Raw genomic sequence first — 20,279 nt, forward strand, 5'->3', positions numbered from 1 at the left:
TCATAAACGTATTCCAGCATATGCCTTTTGCTGATTGAAGCAGTTCTAGATGAAAGAGGAAAGACTCAAGTGTCCTTTCACCAGTGGATCAGAAACATCATGCACAAAATGTGCACGTCTATTACAAGCAAAGCGTTTGAAAGTAAATAAGAAGATGGAGCGTCCATTGACTAAATTGGGAAACCTAACCTTAGCTTCAAACCTTAATTTGAACCCCAAAATTGGTTTTAAACTCTACTTTCAAACTCTTCCTCTGTCATGAAACCCTAATTTGGCGCATATCCCTTGGTTTGAAACCCTGGTACAAGCCCTAAATCGGAACCATAACTGCAGCTCCCAACCCTAATTTGTCAAATTAACCTTGGCTTGAAACGGACTTTAAAACTCTTCACGTGGTTTGATGCCATACTCTGATGTTTAAAGCCCTTAAAACTCTAACTCTGGCCTGAAACCATACTTTAAAACCCTAACCCTAGTTAGCAGAGGATTTTAAGATATTTAATCACGCTTATGTAATTTTACATAAATATTTTACATTCACTGAGAATGAGCCAGAAATGCCATTTTAGTTGTTGCGCCATAATACATGTTACTGTAGCAACACGCCCTCACAACCAGAGGAGGCTGTTTTTACCATTGGTGATCTCCAGAGGGTGCTAGTAACTCGTTTATTGGAGGGAAGCATACTTGACGCATTTAATGTGCACATTTCACAACAATCCGAAAACGATTTAAATCCATCCATTTTCTCTTCTCCTTATCCTTGCGAGGTTCGCGGGCGTGCCTGAGTCTATCCCAGCTGTCTTTGGACAGGAAACTGGGTAGACCCAGATGTGGTTGCCAGGCAATAGCAGGACACGCAAGAGACAAACATTCACGCTTAAAATCACACTCAGATGACTTTAGTGGATTTGTTTGAATAGAAAGGCCTAAAGTGAAATGTAATTATTTTCCCGTGCAAAGGGACAGAAAATATATATTCATTTTTCTCTCTGCTTCTTTTCATTGGAATTTGAGTAAAATTAATGTAAACCAGCGGTCACCAAACTACGGCCCGCGGGCCGGATCCGGCCCACCTCCACATTTGGTCCGGCCCCCCTGAACAATACCAGAGAGTCTTTTGATTTATTTTTCATCTATGTATATTTGTCTTTTATCATAAAATTTGGCTTTTGCAATACAATATTCCTTAGTTATGAACTATTTTCATGATTAACTATTAGCTAGTAACAATTTCATAAACTCATACAGTATAACGTGACATTTGTTCCATCCTTCTGCAGTCTGTGCCGTTATCTGGCAACCCCAGGAAAAAAAATCCTAAACCCGGCCCTCTCAACGAGAACGTAATCATGGCGAAAAGGTGAGGTAAGAGAAAAAAAAAATTATTCAGAATATAGGAAATTTAACCCAAAATGGAGAAACGATTTTTTTTTTTTAATGCAAAGAAAAGATTGTCTGTCTCATCTGTCGGTGGCGGTATTCAAAGAATACAATCTGCGGAGACACAATGAATCTCGTCACAACCAGTACGATTGTTTGCATGGGCAAATGAGAGCAGACAAACTGTCAATGCTAAAAAGAGGAACGTTAGCTCAGCAAAATATATTTGTATGCCAAGCTCAGCTGAACCAGCCATCTGTTCGGGCTAGCTTTCGGATTGTTCAACTGATAGCAATCAGTGCTGAGTTTGTCAAGAAATGCATGAATGCTGTCGCGGAGGTGGTGTGTCCCGAGAAGAAAGACGTCTTTAATACCGCGAGTGTAGCAAAAAAAGTTATTTGATTTTGTGTGGGTTTCTGGGAAACAATACATTTTTACGTCTAGGTACTCTTGCAGTCACACCTTTGCTGTTACAAACTGACCCCGGCCCCCCATAAGAGAAGCGAAAAGTTATGTGGCCCTCACAGGAAAAAGTTTGGAGACCACTGATGTAAACGAAATTTAAACATTCTTTGTATGTTGAGTCGGCTTCGAAATTACGGAACGTTCAGACTTAGGCTTGTGATGTTCTTTATTGTTTGAATTTAAAAGCTGTAAGCGTTTACATCACTCGCGACGTCCACATCTCCACTTCTCAATTTGTTGTGCGTGTTTTTGAATATTTTCGGACGCCATATCGTCAAATATTGGGGTTCAAATGTCACAGTATAGTTTGGACACTTGTCACTGGCTACCATGGATGGATGGATGGAAATGTTCTACATTTCTAATCCTGAGGGCAAACTTATCTCGGACATATGTATTATGTACAGTATTTTGTTACAGTGTAGCACTATTGTGTTTTGTATTGCTTTTTAAGTATAAAAGGTGGAATAAAACTAAAGATTTTATTGATTGATATCGACCATGCAACATTGATCAAAGTGGTGAACATCGTTAAACAGTAAAAAAATAACACGTCTGATTTTAGGCATTATTCTTCTGCATTATATTCCCTGTGTACATTTTAAAATGTTGTCTTGATAAAATCATCTAAATGATTTGTTCGCCAGTCTCGCACCTTTTAGATCTGTATTAGGAAAAAGAGATTTTCCGAGTTTACATGAATGCATCACGGAGCGGCCGGGCGGGCACGCGCCGGGATGCGTCGCGAGCGAGCGCGGGAAGGAAAAAAGGAGAATAGAGAGAGCGACCTCCACTAAACAGGTGGTCCGAAGGAAAGAAAGAAAGGCAGAAAGACAGACAGCAAGTAAGCATGTCGTGCAGCCGCGGAGGACGCGAAAAGACGCTTTAACGGAAGCACCACCGAACGAACCGAGGAAATATCCACCTCCACCCCCACCGTGGTCGCCCTCCACCTCATGCCGCTTGTGGACTTCTTGGGATTCCTCTCGCCGGGCTTGGGAGCATCGAGCGAGCGCGGACTGAGACCATGAAAGTGACTGTGTGCTTCGGACGGACGCGCGTTGTTGTGCCGTGTGGGGATGGCAACATTCACGTGTACGCGCTCGTCCAACAGGCCGTTATGAGGTATAAAAAGGCCATCGCCAAGGTAAGCCAAGTCGTCGTCGCCGTCGTTGTTGTTGTCTTCTTACTGTTGTTTTTAGCCTGTTAGCACGCCCGGCTAGCTAGCCTACTTGTTGCTGAGAGCTTTCGGGACGCGGAGGGAGGACGTGCGCGTGCGCACGCAATATGGCGCAAACTTGGAGCAATCCGATTGTTTCTGCGAAGTTTGCAATGCGCTTGCTCTTTGTTATTTCTCTGTGCAAAAGTTAGCAATCACAAAATCCCATAAAAAAGTTAGCTAGTGTGCAACTTTGTTGTTAGCATATTGGCATCGGAAAGACCATGCACGCGCATTTTGGCTAGTTCGGTCCATGGGACTTTTGGGGGATCAAACGAGAGCAGGAGTCTGCAAGCTGAAATACTCAGATTTGGACCGTCGACCACAGTGGAAAAAGAAAAACACTGGGAGACAAACTCTTGGCATCTTACATGAGGATAACACCGCATGACATTTTTTGACCTAATATAAGAAACTACAGTCTGCAGCATTTATGAAATCACTGAATCTACAGAGAACATGAAATGTAATTTCTGCATGAGAAAAAAAATACATTTTGAACTCTTAAAACTCTTAAAAAAGGTGCATGGATGAAAGTTTGTTAAATGACAACAGTCAATGCCTATTTGCGTCTTTGTATTTATGAAATTGAACCTAAATGTGAATTATCAACCTGCAGTGAAGCAAAAATGCTGTTTGCCCTCCCCCCAACCATTGTATTGCATGCAGTCAGCTGTCCACATGAATGCAAAAGGGTGATCTCATTTTATATTGTAAAATAATACCCACTTCAAATATTAGTTTTAATTGATTATTGTGATTAAAAATAATAATTATTTTTTGCTACTGAACGTCAACGCGCAGCGTATGTATATCAGGGCAGTCAAACATCACCTTCATCTTCATACATTATTGTTGGGCTGTCACCAGTGAATATTTTTAGAATGGATTATTCCATCTATTACTGAGGTAATTGTCCCCTGTACACCCCCCCCCCCCGCCCCCGTTGACACTGTTGTCTTTTTTTATGTCAACACTTTGCTCACTTCAAAATGAGCATTTTCATTCGATCTGTCCTGTAAGCCTGTCACGGCCATTAATGGCAGCAGCAGCATCAACACAGTTAACGATTTTATAATCTTGTGTTGTTCCATTGACTGTTTTGGGACTAGAGTGATTGATTTGGAATGTTTTGGATCGAGTGGGGAGTGTTGGGCTGCATGAGGGCATGTTGGGCTCACCTTAGAAGACTGCATCAGTCTTCCAAGAGATGCTAGCCAATTAGCATCAAAAGAAATAGGTTGAGCATTTTGCATTTCGAGGTAGCTGGTATACTTCTAAGAACTTTTCGATCCGCTTGGAAACTTTAGGCTCACTTGGTAGGAGTGGTAGAAGCTTCCAGAGGTACTAGCTGTTTAACATGTTAGCATCAGCACGACTCTTCACTTAATGGAAGTGTTTCAATCAACCAATAGTGATTTGGAAGAGTTGGAGTAGCTTTCAAGAGATGCGCGCTTATTAAAATGTTTTGGACCCAGATGTGAATGTTGGGCTCATGACAGAAGTGTCTTAAGAACCTTCCTGAAGTTGCTGGCGGGTTTGCGTGTGACCAGTGTCAACAACAACAACAAACATTTGGAACATTCTGCTGCTGATCCTCGTGATTATAATGTATAAAAAAATTGTGCAATGTGAAGTCATCTACTAATGCTGACTCACTAGCTCCAAATTACAATGTTGGGTTTGATTGTTGACTTCATGAATCTTTTTTTACAGCCTTCATCAGAACGATTCAAGTTGTCAAACTATGTCATAAAGGAAAATGTCTCAAGACTATAATCTGGGACTGGAAGTTGTTATGAACTGATGACCGATGAGCTCATAAAAACTATTGTATCCTCACAACAGTGACTTGTAATCCCCAATACCTGATAAAACATTTCATGATTGACTTCATATCATAAAAATAAGAATTTGACATGTTTTATGTTTTTTTTCTTCTGAAAATTACTGACATCCATAAAACAACACATTTAGGTCAGAGTTCAAGCCTGGGTTAGCGCTTCAAGGTACGTAGGCTTTCAAGCCTGAAACAGGTTACAATATACACTCTATTACCTCGATGTCTAAGGTGCATTTTAAACGCGTATTACATGTTTTTCAACATCAAATGACACTTTAGAGGACGCAATCATTCATTAAGAGGGTGTGCGCTTGTCATTAAATCCCACTTGCGTGATTGTTTTTTTTTCGCTCCGGGCGGGCCATGCTTTCTTAAGCGCTCGCACAGACGCTGTGTCTGCCAAGGGGGTACAGCTGGTTGACAGGGGGTGGGTGCGGGCCCTGTATTGCTATTTAGGTTTACTGTTGTTTGTACGTTAAACACCCACCCAACAGTTTTAATTGCCGCAACACTCCTCTTTCAGGGGTTTTAAGACACATTTGTTAGCCCTTTAATCACAAAATGCTAACTAAAGAAACCGATGGTTGGTGAGTTAACAGGGCGAATCCGTGCTAATGGCAAAGCTAACCGCAAGTTGACGGGGTTGTTGAAAACAATGAGAAAAGTTACTACGCTTTACAAAATGGAACTTTGATGAATTTAATGTTGATTAATCACTTTAAATATTTTTAAATCTGTTTAAAGGTTGAATGAGTAAAGCTAGCATGGCAAAATAATGCACGCAGGAGATACGCGACTATGGAAATCTCGATAGTTGCCGCCATCCGGTGGTGGGGGTCTGAACCGCACAAGTCTTTAATTTTTGCTTGTATCTCAAGACAATACTTTGGCCAAGCACTTTCTCACAGGAAAGTCTTGTATACAAAAGCAGCACTACATACAAATTGTGCATCCGATTTGACATGTGGCAACCAGGCCTCTTGTTGTCAAATATTTTTTTCCTGCCATTGATGCTTGTTTGTCAAAATGTGCCCTGTGAATGGGCAGGCAAGCAAAAATCCCCAAAGTCATCTGGGATAGACTCCAGCTTACCTGACTGCGACCTTGATGAGGATAAGTGTTCTCGAACACGGACGGATGAATAAATCAACTTGTCGTCAAATCGGCTTTAATTGGAAAGTGTCATCAAATTCCACGGAACGTGTTCAGACACTTTTCTCCATCGATCGCATCGTATCAGATCAACCTGTGTTGATGCGGGTTTTGTTACATTTTCTTCCCTTTTGATCCGCAGGAAGCTCTTACTTTTGCATTTTACCCCGAGGGCACAATTATTTTGAACCATATCAAAACACAGACCATGACGCATTATCTATCTGTATCGTACCGATGGATAAAAAGAGACAACAACATTTCGAGTCCTCCTTCTAGACCCACAAAATATTGTGTTCCGTGACAATATAAACACAGATCTACTGATAAAAAGAAAGAGCAGGCACTTTAGTCTTTCACCAAGTTTGTTTCTCATTTTTTTCAGTTCTTTCGTAATAACCTGTCGAAGTGAAAGTTCGTGAAAGAAACAGATTTTGCTTCTGTGACACCTGAAACTGCAAGACAATCAAAACAAGACAGGGAAAAGGCGTTGACGGTCCATACAGTATGTGTTTTTAACACACACATACATTTTGTTGCAGTGTGATGTGCCTTAACTTGTCTGTGTTGGGATTTTGCTCCCTCACATCAACATGAAAAGCCGAGATTCACCGCCTATTACAATTCACCTCACCTGTCAAAGTTGCTCGTTAAAATGGTGAAAAATCGTTTAAAAAAAGGTTTCAGTGCTTGTTTGGCAGCAGGAGTAATAAATCAAATCCCAGAAAGAAACACGCCCAAGCGCAAACTTTGTTTTGTTTAATGTGATTATCATTTGCTTATTTGTAAGCCGACCGGGGAAAAAAAAATCAACACTTTTATTTCCAAGCCGGATTGCCACGCCTTCCTTCATTTTTATTACCATTTTTAAAACAACTTTAGATTCCCTTCAAAAGTCTCTTTCTCAATAAAGAAGAGAACACACAGAAAGTTTCTGAATGTCGCAACGTGAATCCGGCGTGTTTTCTGTCGCCGTGATGTTTATACGTGGAGGCTTGTACTGTCACTTCCCCTGTCATTACAGAAGAATGCTTCCCAAGGGGGGAAAAAAAAAGGAAAATCAGCGTGCTAGCTTTGACATCGAGAGAAGTCCTCTCATACCTGAGCAATGAGCTGGATGAGGCGGAGGTTGGGAGAAAGTGTGGCGATTCCAGTTGGTGTCAGATAGATCTCTCTAGTGGAAAAGTGCTCCCAAGGCTCACCGCGTCGTCGTGGCTTTTCCACTGTTGTTCAGAAGAGCTGAAGCCTGCAGCAGATCATGTGTCGCAGTAGTTGATTCGGCTTTTACCGCACAGACGTCTGCGGTGTGGTAGACTTGAAATTTCTTGCTAGACCATGAAAAATGGCGACGTAGCTATTGATTACTGTATCATTTTTTTGGGTGGGGGGTGTTTAGAACACAGGTGATGGAGGGGACAAGGCCCAAAAAGTTTGTTTGCATCCACTAAAAAGTTGTAGTTTTTACACTGACAGCTATAAGGAGAATGCTTCAACCCACCCACCCCCACCCCCACCACGAGAATTCCTCTGGATGTCCCAAAATGTCCACTCAAAAGTGGTTTACAGTGAACCCTCGCTAGTTTGATGGTTTGCTGGGCTCTCGTGGTGTCTTAAAGCTCTAACACCACTACACAGATACAGGTGATGTTTTTTTGTGTTGTTGTTGCACACAGAAGGTCAGAGCCGGGATCGAACCCACGACTTCTGCACTGTGAGGTTGACGCGTGAGACCATGAAAATGGTCACCCGTCCTTCATTTAATATTCGCAAAATACATTCTTGTATTTCTTTTCATCCACTTTACTCTGAGTTGAACGCATTGACTTGGCATCCGTATTCCTCTCGTACATCGACCTGACTCTTACTTTCACCTCAATCTAAGGTACAGGTATTGACTCCTCTTACAGAGTGCCCCCTAGTGTTCGGACGGAGACACCACATAACAAGCATTGGCCAACTTAACTCCCGCTTTTTTTTTTTTAACAGAGGAAGCTACTGTATTTAAATGAAACACGTGGCCAGACTGTTAAACGTGCAGTTATTGAAACATGTTAAAATGTCAGTCATGACAAGTTGGAACTCAAAAAGACGAGAAAATATTTTGACCACAAGGAAACATTTGAAGTCTTAAGAGTTTTTAACTCTGAGTCACTTCCATGAAGGATCGTCCAAGTTGTCATCTGATCCAACCTGGAGTTGTCTGCTCTTATGGGCGGGGGGATACGTGCCGGAGATAAAAGCCGGCTCCTCGCGGGGAGTCGTGCGTTCCGATGACGTTCCGGTTCATTTGGTTGTCACTGGCCAGAGCCTGCCGCTTCCAGAACGGGCACAATGCGGGATTAAGAGCTTCTCCGATGATCCTGCTGATGCTGACGCTGCTCTCGAGTTAAAAAAAAAAACGCCCCTTGAAAAATATGACCTGGCCCTATAGATTTTGAGACTAGTCAATGAATGTTCTGGACGTTGCTAATCCTACGAGGCCATATTGCAGAAAGTAATGGCAGGTGTAGAAAGCATTCGTTACAAGCTGTAATTTGACATGTGACTTGATGTGGTTCATGGCCAATCCATTTTTCCCAAATAAAATGACTCTGAGGTGTTCTCCTTAAGTAGAGCTTGCACAGGAAAAATGAACCAGCTCAGCAGCTTGCTTCCTTCTAGGTGTGTCTCCGCTGAACATTGGAAGGAAAAGCATTGGAGTAATATTTCAGGAATTTAGAATTTGGTGACCTTGTTGTGACGGTGTTGTATGACCTTGCTCCTCTGAGAAGCTCTGAGAACAAAGAACCAAAATAAGGAGTAAAAACAAACCCGACTCCACATACAGTGTATTGCCATCACTCTCCAGAAGTGGGTCATTTGCACTGTCCCCATCACAAGAAACTCTTTGAGGGCAAGGTGCTGCCTGTCCCGCGTTTTATGTAGCGATGCCACAGGGTAGATGGCTGTGCGGCGTGTGGGACGCTTCACCTGAGGTGAACCGCATAATAAAATGGCTGAAATGTATTCAAAGGTCACTTGGTGTAGCCCCTCTGAAGGAAAAATGTGCAAAATAACATGGTGACCTCGGGGTAGCCTGTGGGTGTGCCTTGCTGTAAAAGTCTTGCTGTTTTGGTAACAAGCCCGCACATAATAAAATGTATTGTGTAGCGCTGAAAATGACCACAAAAATTCATCTACCTGTATTGCCTGACCTAAATTCTGATGTAGGCCCTTATTTTTAAAGGCACACAACATAACAGAAGTTGTTTGGTTTACCTTGTTCTTTTTACATTTTTTTTCTTTACTCCAAACTTTCCAGATGGCGGGACTGATTGTGAAATGGCTGCTTCAAACACTAATAACCGACTTCTGATTGAGTTTTGATCCACGGCCCCATGAGACTTTTTCATGCCCCCTGTTGTGATTGACAGGTTTTCGAAATTTTGTGTTGCAATTACATTTCGATTAATTGCCCAGATCGTCGTCAACATGGCCACCCGATTTTGTATTGGTGGGTTTAAGTGGCTAATTGATTTTAATTTTAATTGCTTTAAATGTCAAGCATGAGATTTTTTCATGTGTTCTGTTTTGATAGACTTGTCAACCCAATTTCGTGTCGATCTGTGAAACTGCTTTTGGGGGGGATGAGTATTTTTCAAACTTTCCAAAGTGAAGTACTTATTGGCGCATTTGGAAATTTACTCTAATGCCTTAACACCACTCTGAGATTGCGTGTGTGTGTGTTCGCAGAGACGGAGTGCTCTCCACACATTAATTTGTCAACGCAACCTATGTTCTGAACCAATCAACAACGTGCTTGAACTGTTTCCATCTGTACTGCCTGATGTCAGTAGTTGGGTCGAGAATGAGTTCCGGCACTCTTTTGTTGGGGCACTTTGTTGAACTGAACGGCACATTAGAACAACGCTTTGAGTTTCCGAACGGTCGGCGTGGACCAGTGCGCTCTCGGAGAATATTTCCAAACGCACCCTGTGTAATTTACACCAAATGGGCGAGTTCCTGTTCAGTTTCATGCATGGGTTCTCGTGAATTTTTCAGACTTGAGTCGTCATATGCAGCTTCACATGAGCTCATGTTCTCGTATGAATACAGTACATGGAGTCAGCCTGAGGAGGATGAGGAAGAGGAGGGTGAAGGAAGCCTTCGCAAAGCAGATGAGTAATGAAGTTGAAGTCGGCTGTGCCCGCGGGCCAATCATCAGTAGGCTGTCTAAGGAAGCGCTGTGCTCTATATTTAGCCCACAAAGCCTCATCACCCTAAGTAGATACAGTCATCATTAATCTATGCTCACAAATCAGCCCCTGCCACCTCTGATGGGTTTTTGTTCCCATTGATACACGTGAGGTTACCACAGCAACCTATCGCTGTGCTTTTTGATTCATTATGTCATTGTACCGTCACATTCGTCACTCGACTGCCGTCAATTAGCAACCGGGCCCTAAGACGTCCGCTCGCACTGAACAGCGCAACATTCTGACCAACTTTTTTGTGAACAAAAGAGTTTGGAATGAGACTTCAGCGACTCTTTGACAAGGTGAACTGAGTCAAGCTGTACACTGCTACGTTAGCGTTAGCCGTGGTATTTACGAAGGATTTAAAAATTGGATCGTCTATGATTGATGTTTTACATCTGTTTGTGGTGTTTAATCTGAAGGATCTTTGAGTGAAGATGTACATTGCGATGTCACCAGCCAGCAAGCTCCCAAACTTCATTCGCCAAATGCAGCAAGTAGACATACAGAAATTTGACTCGGCAACTTTAAAACAGTTAATAACGATAGGACTAAACAAACAGACGAGTGCACATTAGCCGGAGCAAATACTTATCATTATTGTTCTTGCAAAGGATCTATCAGTAAATAGATCCAAAGTAGAAAGTGGTTTTGATTAACTTTTTGGGAACGAAGGCGGAGGTTTTCCCCTGCGTTCAAAGTTGGGTGGCAGCCACATCCAGCTAATTTTGCGCCATCCCCCAGCCAGAACAATTGATATCGCTCAACACGGCATGAAGCTCCAGCTGTGCTGATTGAGCGATTGATGTCCCTCTGCATCAGCTTTGTCTTTAACTGCAGTTGCACCGTTCCACCACTATGGGGCAGCAGTGCACAGGAAAGACCTGAAGCAAGTACTGAAGAAGAAACGGATCGATTTGTGGTCCCCCCCGTTTGTCGGTGCTATTGTCATCCTGATTTTCCCTCGCGGATTTCACAAACATGTAAATATTGCCTCTTTTCTGCATCTAAGCATGTCGTGTTTCTTAAAATAAACATCTCCTTCCTGTCAAAGTAATGTTTTGAATTTTTAGCATTGCCGATATGGCAGAGAAAATCAGCCACTTTTCTTGAAAAAGCGATCTTACGAGCAGGAAAGCCCAGTCTAGGTGAAACAGACAGGCAGTTAAAATGTAATAATTCATGGTGGTGACAACGATTTGGGTCTGAAGACTGGTGATAGCGTGGATGAGAATGGAGGACAGGATGAGTTGGGGAGGCGAGGCTACATCAATAGTGAAAGGGTTTGATGGTGGTTAACATTTGATTTCACTTGTATGATAATTAAAACTATTAACATGTGACATTGGCTATCCAGTTAAGAAAGCTTTCATCACGGTAACGCGTCGAGTTTTTTTGTTGTGACGCTGTGGTTGCCGTGGAGCCGCAGCTACGTCACAATCCCGTGTCGTAGTGTGACAAAAATGACACAATACTTTTTTTTCTGTACTTTTGGAACAAGAGGATTATTTGCGAGTGGCTGGGAACATTTGGTGAATAGACACATGGTGCAAAGTTGGGATTACCGGTATTTCGTGGAAAGGGCTCGGAGTTCTGTCGTTTGTCGTCATGTGACCACTGGCTGTCAGATTACGTCAACAAATTGGGGGAGAAAAGTTAATATAGGGACAAAATGTTAGAAACAGCTTTCAGTGTGATATCGTAAAAACATGTTATTCACTGGCAGCGTTGTTGGGTATTTTGATTTTGGATGAAATGGGATGGTGTGCATATTGAACTGGCCAGTTCAGGTTTATGATGGGTTTACAAGTGAGTGGCGGGCCTTCGTAGGCAAAAACTGGGACAAATGTATCTATGCAAGTGTAGCGCTCTTGACATGAAAACACTTTTTACTGTACACTCAAACCAAAACATTCAGAAAGAAGTAATGCTGTACACCACAGCTACTGACGGGACACTGCAATATTTAATGACACCCAACATAAGACGTGCCCAAAATCTCATGATAATTCTAAATGCTTCGTAATAAATGAAACAAGCTTAAAATGTTGCACAGAGGGCAAAACTGGCCGAAGAACGGTGTGCCAAGCTTCCTATCTTAAAAGTTTTGAAGGCTGTGAGTTTTGCCAAACATTTGGTTAGAAATGCAGACTTCAAAAAGGTCATGACAGTGTGCTGCATGTATTTGTTTTAATTTTGTGTGGGGAAAAAAAATCAACTGAATCAAGACCGTAACAATAAAATGTGGAAAAAGTGAATCGCTGGGAAGATTTTCCAGACGCTGCCAATATACCGGACGTGCTATGTAATGACAGCGTAGGCACTTCTGGTTACATGCAAACCGCATTTGGTAACCTTGATTGACAGCTGCTTCAACCAAGCGTATCTACACGCTCTACTTGGACACCCGTTAGCCGCATTCCTCCGCGAAGAGCGAGCTCACAAAGCGGGTCAGACATTTGTTTGAGCTAACTGCAGGATTTTCCTGACACCACGGCGCAGAAGGCCTGGAGCTGGGAAACAAATAAGTAGGACACTTTGGTCATGGGATAAACTTTTGGAGTTGAGACGAAGGTCGCCGGGGGCGTTTGTGTCTTCAGTCGCAATACATGTGCGGACCGCTCGGAATGGAACAAGCCGACAGCTGCGAAAGGACCCACAGAACACTGGACAAAATCAATAGACTTGACTCACTGTTGGGATGCAAACGCGAAACAAAAGTCTTCACCGAGCTGCATCCTGAAAAGACATAATCCATTCAGATAGTGTGCTGGCATAGCTGCTTGAGAATGCCTCATTTTCTGCTGTGAGTGCACGCAAGTCATGCAGAAAATTTGACAGCTAGCGTGTGGATAGAAACTTTGCACTGGTTTGATCACTTTAGAGTGCCTCATTGTATGCTGTGAGTGTGCGTATGTGATAGAGAGAAGGCGGAAGAGCAGTGTAAATTAAAAAAAAAAAGACACAGTAACCAACCTGCTGTCAGGGGCTTTGTGCGGTGTGGCCTATCTTGAACGCCTCATTGTTGCGGTACGGAAGAATGCCCTGACAACTCGGTGAGAGAAATTTCAGCAGCCAAAAGCTTTCAGCAGATGTGTTTTCACAGCTCAAATGTGTCGTTAGAGATGTGCCATATAACGATCTGCATGTGCTATAAACACTTTTGTTCAACAAAATCCTTGTGTTAAAGCAGGCATGTCCAAAGTCCGGCCCGCGGTCGGATTTCATCCGGCCCTCGCCCCCTGTCATAAAATCAGTGCCGTCTGGCCCGCAGGTTGGGCGCAATGGAACGCGTGTTGCATTGACTGAGGTCTCGTAGACTGGTGAGTGATGTTTCATAGAGTACTGCTTCCCTCTAGTGGCTAAATGAGTAATAGCATTCACTAAATGAGTAATAGCATTTAGAGACGAGAGGGCATCACTCACGAGTTAACAAGACATCACTCCGTGTTTATATTGACTGATATGTCATATTTCAAATAATCCTTGCAGTTGTGGATATGTGTATTGCTTGTTCATTTCTCTGTTGTTCGAGTCAAAGGTTTTGTGACTCTTGAAAAGTCATGGTGATACATTTTATGTTTCAAATCAATCAATTTGCACTCAGGAGACTTCTGTTTAAGAAAAAGTCAAGTGAATAAGCAGTTGCATGTGATATACCTGTTTCAAATGAACCAAAAGAAATTCTTAAGATTGTTGAAATTAAAATAAAAATGGAAATGTGAAACAGACTGGCTTACTAAAATTTGTTGAACAATATTGTTGTTCAATGTAAAGAATGTCAGCCAAGGTCGGCCCCCCGACATTTTACCACATAAAATCTGGCCCCCTTGGCAAAAAGTTTGGACACCCCTGTGTTAAAGGAAGCATTATTTTCCTGAATGATGTTATTCTGTGAAGAGGGTCTGCAACTTTTTGTCTCATTGACATCCACTTCCCGACAAGCAGATGGGAAATCCTGTCGTCATGTCCCACAAAGCACGACCTGATAAACATCTTCCAAGCTAAATTCCCGTGTTGGCCTCAGGCTGCAACCATTCCGCCAGGTGCCCATGTCAGTTTCAGCGTCCGGATTGAGGCGTCTGAAGAATCTCTCCTTGAGGATGGTTTGGTTGCTTTGTTCTGATCAGAGATGCAGACAACGTAGAGTGCTGGCATCCTTGGCTTGAGGGCCTTCTCAAAGGACAACACTTTGTCGTAATGTGATCTCAACAGCACGGTGTCGTGTTCCACTCAAATGTGATCTCTTTTACACACGCACACGCAAAGCACGCACACATGATAAAGACACACACACTTTCAACCAGTCCAAGTTAATGTCAAGAAAATAAATCCAATATCATCCAGGATATACAAAATTCTAACATAGCTATAAACCGGCGTTGTGCAAGGAAATTTCATGGACAGAACAGTCGACGTATATGATTTTATTTTTGCAAACTAAAATTAGTTTTAAAAATGATCAAAATTAACACTGACCAACAATTCTCTACAATTTATTTAATCAGATGCAAGTCAATTTTTCCAGATTTGTTCGCACTGATTCAGAATCTGTGCTTGTCTTTTTTTCTTGAGCACATATGTAATGTAGTAATATATGAAATAAGGGTCACCTTTGGATTTTTTTTTCCATAAAACATTATAGCTTTTAATGACAACACATGATAAAATCCGTATAGCGGAGGTTTTTATAGGTCAATGTTGAGACTTTGAAGGTGGAATCACCACGAGATATCATGTGGCGTCATGTCGGCACGGAATGTTTTTTTTCCTGCTGAATTATGAATGTTGTCTTTTGTTTGCCGCTCAGAAAAATGTCCTTTCACCTTCATTTAACATTCGTGTCAGGAACATTCACCGCACACATACACTAGCTTTTTTTCCTCTTTTTTTGAGAAAAAAAAAGTAAAATTACGAACTAATCCCTTGTGCCAGTATGTCATGTCGACTATTTTTAGATGTCGGCCTATCAAGCGTGCGCCTGTTGTGGTGCGATATAAACGTTTCTCTCAATGGCGCCTTTGTTTCACGCCAGTGAGCCTTTCTCGGGTTTCACTCAAGCCCGCCATTCATTGACAGAATGAAGGATTTCGTGATGAGGCCTGAGAAAAATTATCAGCATAAAATAAATCACATTAAAGCGAAAAATTCACAACATAAAATCACATGTCCAATTTTAAAAAAACAACCGTGAGACCACAATAAAGCTAACCAAACTATGGTGAGGGACTCATATATTGTATTAATAAAACATGTATGGTGCATAATATTTGGAAGTGTGGGTTAATGAGTTAGCTTTGTCGCTATGCTAACGTAGTATCTGAGACGGTAAAACACAGGTCGCTTTTGCATCACGTCGTCCTTGTTTGTCACTCCAGGCATGACCAGTGAACCCACACTTAATCCAACTGTTACATCAACTGCACCAGCTAAATGTTTGAAGAGTAGCTAACTAGCTAGCTAACCAGCTACTCATTCACGAACATTTTTGTCCCGTTTCATGTAAAAACAGTTCATACAAGAAGCGTCGTGGCTTGTTTGTGTGACCTGGTGACTTTTTACTGGTCTCCTCATAAACACTTGAATATTTGAGCCATCAGCAAGGTCTTTGCAGTTACTCAGTTCATCTGCTTATTAATGCAACCGTTAGTGCGGGGAACTAGTAATTTCACCGTCACAGTTGGGCCATTCGTGAACTGAGGGCCCACTGTCAAAGTTTATAATGTGAACACTGTGACGTCTCCTGTCCTTCCTCAGATTTATTTTAGTTGTCAATTTGCTGAATGTGCCGCAGACGACCTGAAGCCAGCGAATAAGAGCTTGTTTGGAAAATGTCCCCTTGGCTTCTAAATCCAGCAATGATCATGTTTGTAACCACAAGCTCCTGCTCCTGGCCCAAAAAATTATTGCGAGTACATGGAGACTTTTGATACAAGTCAAATCATAAAACTTTTTGTTCCACAATTTCCCCAAATTGACTGTAATTTTCGACTTTTTCTTTTTTAAACTCGAGATACACCATATATTTTCTTTGACAACATAACTGCACCAAACCTAACAAAAGAAACAATAGATTCTCTTTGACCACAAAAAATTTGTATCCAGTTTCTTGAAATCAGCCAATGGAAAAAGTATAGCATTGTTGGAAAAGGTGCGGGGACATCTGCACTCTTGTGCTGACTTTTGTGTGTGATTCAGACACAATTTCTACTGCCCCGTCGTCTCACGGGTGGTATTGACAATACGGGAATGAAAGGGTGCTTTGTGCCCAAGTTTAACATCACTAACAAGCGTCTCGTCATTATGTGCACACAGACACACACGCTCACACATGCAGTGCCACAAGCGGATGGGAAAACGTTGCCAGGTCAAGGCCAAAAAACGTTTCCTCAAATAATTGACATCGGTAGTCAGTGGGCGTGTCACTTAAAAAAGGCCATCTAAAGTTAGATGCTTCCTTTGCGGCCTGATGGCGTATTTGTTATTGTTAAATTGTTGCGCATACTTGAATAATTCATAAATATGTAAAGAAAAAAAAAGTTGCTAATTTATCATGCTGAATGCACGCATAAACAGAGTAGAACCATCGGAATGTTTTTATTTTCTTTATATTGCCAACTGCATATAACAAAACAAGAGCCCGAATGGTAGCAACACGTGGTTGCTTGCACGTAGTATACGCGAGGCAACTTTTTGATAAACTGCACAAATCTGATTGCAAAACGGGGTTGATTCGATCTGCTTGGTGTGATGTCACTACTTCTCATTTCCCAAATTGGTGTTGTTACTTGGCACATGTTGTGGAATGCGATGCAGGTAAAAATTTGGGTGTAACTAGTTTGCTGCACCAAGGCCAACCATTGCAATAATTTAGTCTGGAGACCTGGTACTCTTTTGGTATAAAGCAGATGGAAAACACTTGAGGAGCACAAAGCAATGACAGTGTTGAGTAAAGTGCCAGTAAAGCTTCTTGTTACTTATTTAATCTGTTGCTAATTCACCTCACCCGCTGTGCGGATCAATGCCAGTTTGCCATAAATTGAATGAGTTGTTACTTTTTTTTCCCTCGACATTTAAACACATTTGGAATCCGCCATCTGGCCTCTTAAATGCCCACAAAACCTCAATCTTAATCTCATACTAATCTTAGATCTCCGAGAAGAAAAAAGGTTCATGTCACATGAAGTCCCAAGGTGTAATGAAAAATGTAGACTTTTTTTTTAAACAGTACATTTTATTTTCTATTCACATATATTACAGAGTAACACTATTTAGCATTTGAGTCTTTGAGTCCCCCTTTCCAATTTAGCCTTTCTTCGGACTACCACTTGGCCCAAAAGAACTTGAGGTTCAACGTAATAATGCCACCTATTATTCTGAAGGTCCGCAATGGAGGGAGGAGGGCGGGGGGGGGGGGGGGGGGGATACTACTTAGCCCCCTCTGGAAATTTTGAAAAGAAAAAAAATTCAACGTAATACAAATTTCACCAGTGAACAACAACAAAAATGGACATACATGTACACTTCAAAACAGGTTGAGCAAAATAGTCTGAACAACACTTGCCTGCAATTAAACACTAAGTCAACCGTTTTGGTTTGAAATTTTACACCAGTCACACCTCCAGGAAAGCTAGAAAACATCGTCACACCAGGTTCACTTTTGGAAAGACAGTTGAGGTACAGTTGCTTTAATTAAAAAGTGTGTTTTAAAAAAAAAGTGTTTTGACACATGTAAACAGAATGTTTTGATCTGACATTTTCAACAACTTCCAAGTTAAAAAGTTGTCAAGATCCTGAGCTTGTGAAAAAGTGCGCTGTGACCAAACCCTTACTGGAAAGTCTTTGGAATTTTTTTTTCTAATAAACGAGTTTCATATCAACTAATCGCCAAAACTGTCTGTCTCGTCTACACCGCTACTCAGAGCGGAGTTGTCGCTGGCGAAATCGGCGCTTTCCGAGTCCGAGTTGTCGGTGTGGTTTGTGTTCTGAAACTCCATGAAGTCCACCAGGAACTCCAGCATTGAGATGTCGCTCTCCGTGATGCTCTGCGACGCTTTGAACTGCCAAAAGAGAGCAAGTCAGCATGTTAAATTTGAGTAAGAATGACACTCAGATCAACTTAGTTAATACAGTATTTCAAAAAGTGCAAGGGAAAATCTCCACTGGAAATACACCATCACTCTGTTAAACAAGGGCACTTGGGATACAGGTGGAGAGTTTTATTCTCTCTCGTTGCACATCCTTTGAAGCTTAGCTGGTAGGAGATGAGAGAGGAGTAAAACATGAAGTCGGCTTTGAACAGTATTATCAGGCCAGGATCATGTCTCTTGTTTTTGCTACGAGTTGAGTTTGAAAGTAAACAGGAAACTAGTTTTCTAACAGACATCAGTTTCTCTGTTGCCAGTTGTTTTGTTTCTTAATAGGTGTGCATGCTTGAAGATAGTTTTTGAAAACATGCAAAGACTGAGAATTATGTTGTACGCAATTGTGAAGGCATAGCCTAAAGTTTATTGCTATTGTAGGATTCCTGTTTTTTTTTGGGGGGGGGGTGGCCAAAGTGCTGCGTGATGCAGTCTGGGATGAGTTGCCCCCTAAGCAGTTTTTTTTATTTATTTTTTCTCCTTCTCCTTTCTTCTTTCTATATACATTCTTGCTGCTGGAGGCTGTAAATTTCCCCAGTGAGGGACGAATAAAGGATATCTTATCACATACCTTTAGCTAACTGCTTGCATACACATTGAAAATATATCTTTGTTCTGTCCTCTTCCGTGGCTGCTTCATAGTACCTTTCATAGCACTTTTTCATTGAGTCACGCAGCGAAAGATGAGCAAGGAGGGGGAATATTTTCTATTCATTATTTGTTTTTTCCTCTCAGATTTGACAACTAGCATGTGGAATGGGGCTTTGCATTGGTGTGGCCACTTTTAGAGTGCCTCGTTGTCGTGGTGTGTAAAAGACATGATTTGGTTGGAAATATATTCCAGCTTGAAGTGGGATAGTTTCACTGCTCAAACATGCAGGTGTGTGTAGGCATAAGAAAGATGCTTGATGAAGTAGCATCAATTTTTTCCAAATGTCAGTAGCCACATTTGATGGACAGTTCAGCGAGGCGTGGTTTCAGCACATTCAGTGGGCACGCCCACAGCGTTTCGTAACAGAGCGGTTCAATTTTTCACCATTCTGAAGCCTCATTTTATGTACTAGCCAATTTTTTCACACTAATTTGGCCAACGATTTCTCATTAGTTTGAAAACATTTTACTTGAAAAGAACCTTTAGAGAACGACAAAAGCATGCCACAAGTGTGGCAGTATGAATGGGTTAATTTGCGACCTGGTACAACTTTTGACAATTGAAACAAACAAAATAAGTTTATTTCTGTTAATCATTTTGTTTCAGTTGCATCATCTTATTTGATTTCACGTCGTTTTAAGTGTTTTAGCAGTGTGAAATCAAATAAGATGTGTTCAGATTTTACACATCAGCTTTAATTACGAAAGGAGAAACACTTATCCTCGTACCTCCATGTCAATGAGCACGTTGTTGAGATAGATGCTGTCAAAGCACTTGAGATTGTTGAACAGGTTCACGAGCTCCAGACATGCGGACTCCTCGTCCTCGCCGCGTTTGTATGACGTCACGTCCATTTGGTCTTCTTTTGCCGGTTCTCCGCTACCTAAAATGGCGGTACCACTGGGTACTTTTCTCGGTGGTCTTAGTGCCTCGTCTGTGGTTACTCTTTAAAAATACTTCAGCAACATTTGTGTACACGGCGGCACGCCTTTGCTTTGAAGTGGTTTTATAAAGGGACGTTGTTTCTCGGGATTTATCAACAGTGTAGCTGCTGCGTCATCTGACGTCATCGCGTTACGGACGTTAAGGACGACACCGCCACTTAGGGACGCTTATTTAAAATGTATATTTTTAATTCTTCTGCATCTATTGTGACTAATAAAAATCATGGCAGTGAATGAGAACGACT

General features: G+C 41.8%; 1 protein-coding gene across 9 annotated transcripts in view; it reads left to right on the plus strand.

Moving 5' to 3' along the window:
* Positions 1–2,527: 2,527 nt before the first annotated feature.
* The window catches only part of pard3ab (par-3 family cell polarity regulator alpha, b), a 103,875-nt gene continuing 86,123 nt past the window's right edge, over positions 2,528–20,279 (plus strand). For 5 of the 9 annotated variants that reach the window (XR_007967010.1, XM_052087343.1, XM_052087345.1 and 2 more), the window contains exon 1: positions 2,529–2,995. Coding sequence is in view for 7 of the 9 variants with exons in the window: in XM_052087343.1 (XP_051943303.1) it covers positions 2,876–2,995 (120 nt within the window). In the remaining 2 variants the exon portion in view is untranslated. Of the gene's footprint in view, positions 2,996–20,279 lie in introns of all 9 variants that reach the window. The other 4 variants (XR_007967011.1, XM_052087346.1, XM_052087344.1 and 1 more) reach the window with 2 other exon arrangements.

The sequence above is a fragment of the Hippocampus zosterae genome, chromosome 15 (assembly GCF_025434085.1).
Source record: "Hippocampus zosterae strain Florida chromosome 15, ASM2543408v3, whole genome shotgun sequence".
Lineage (NCBI taxonomy): Eukaryota > Metazoa > Chordata > Actinopteri > Syngnathiformes > Syngnathidae > Hippocampus > Hippocampus zosterae.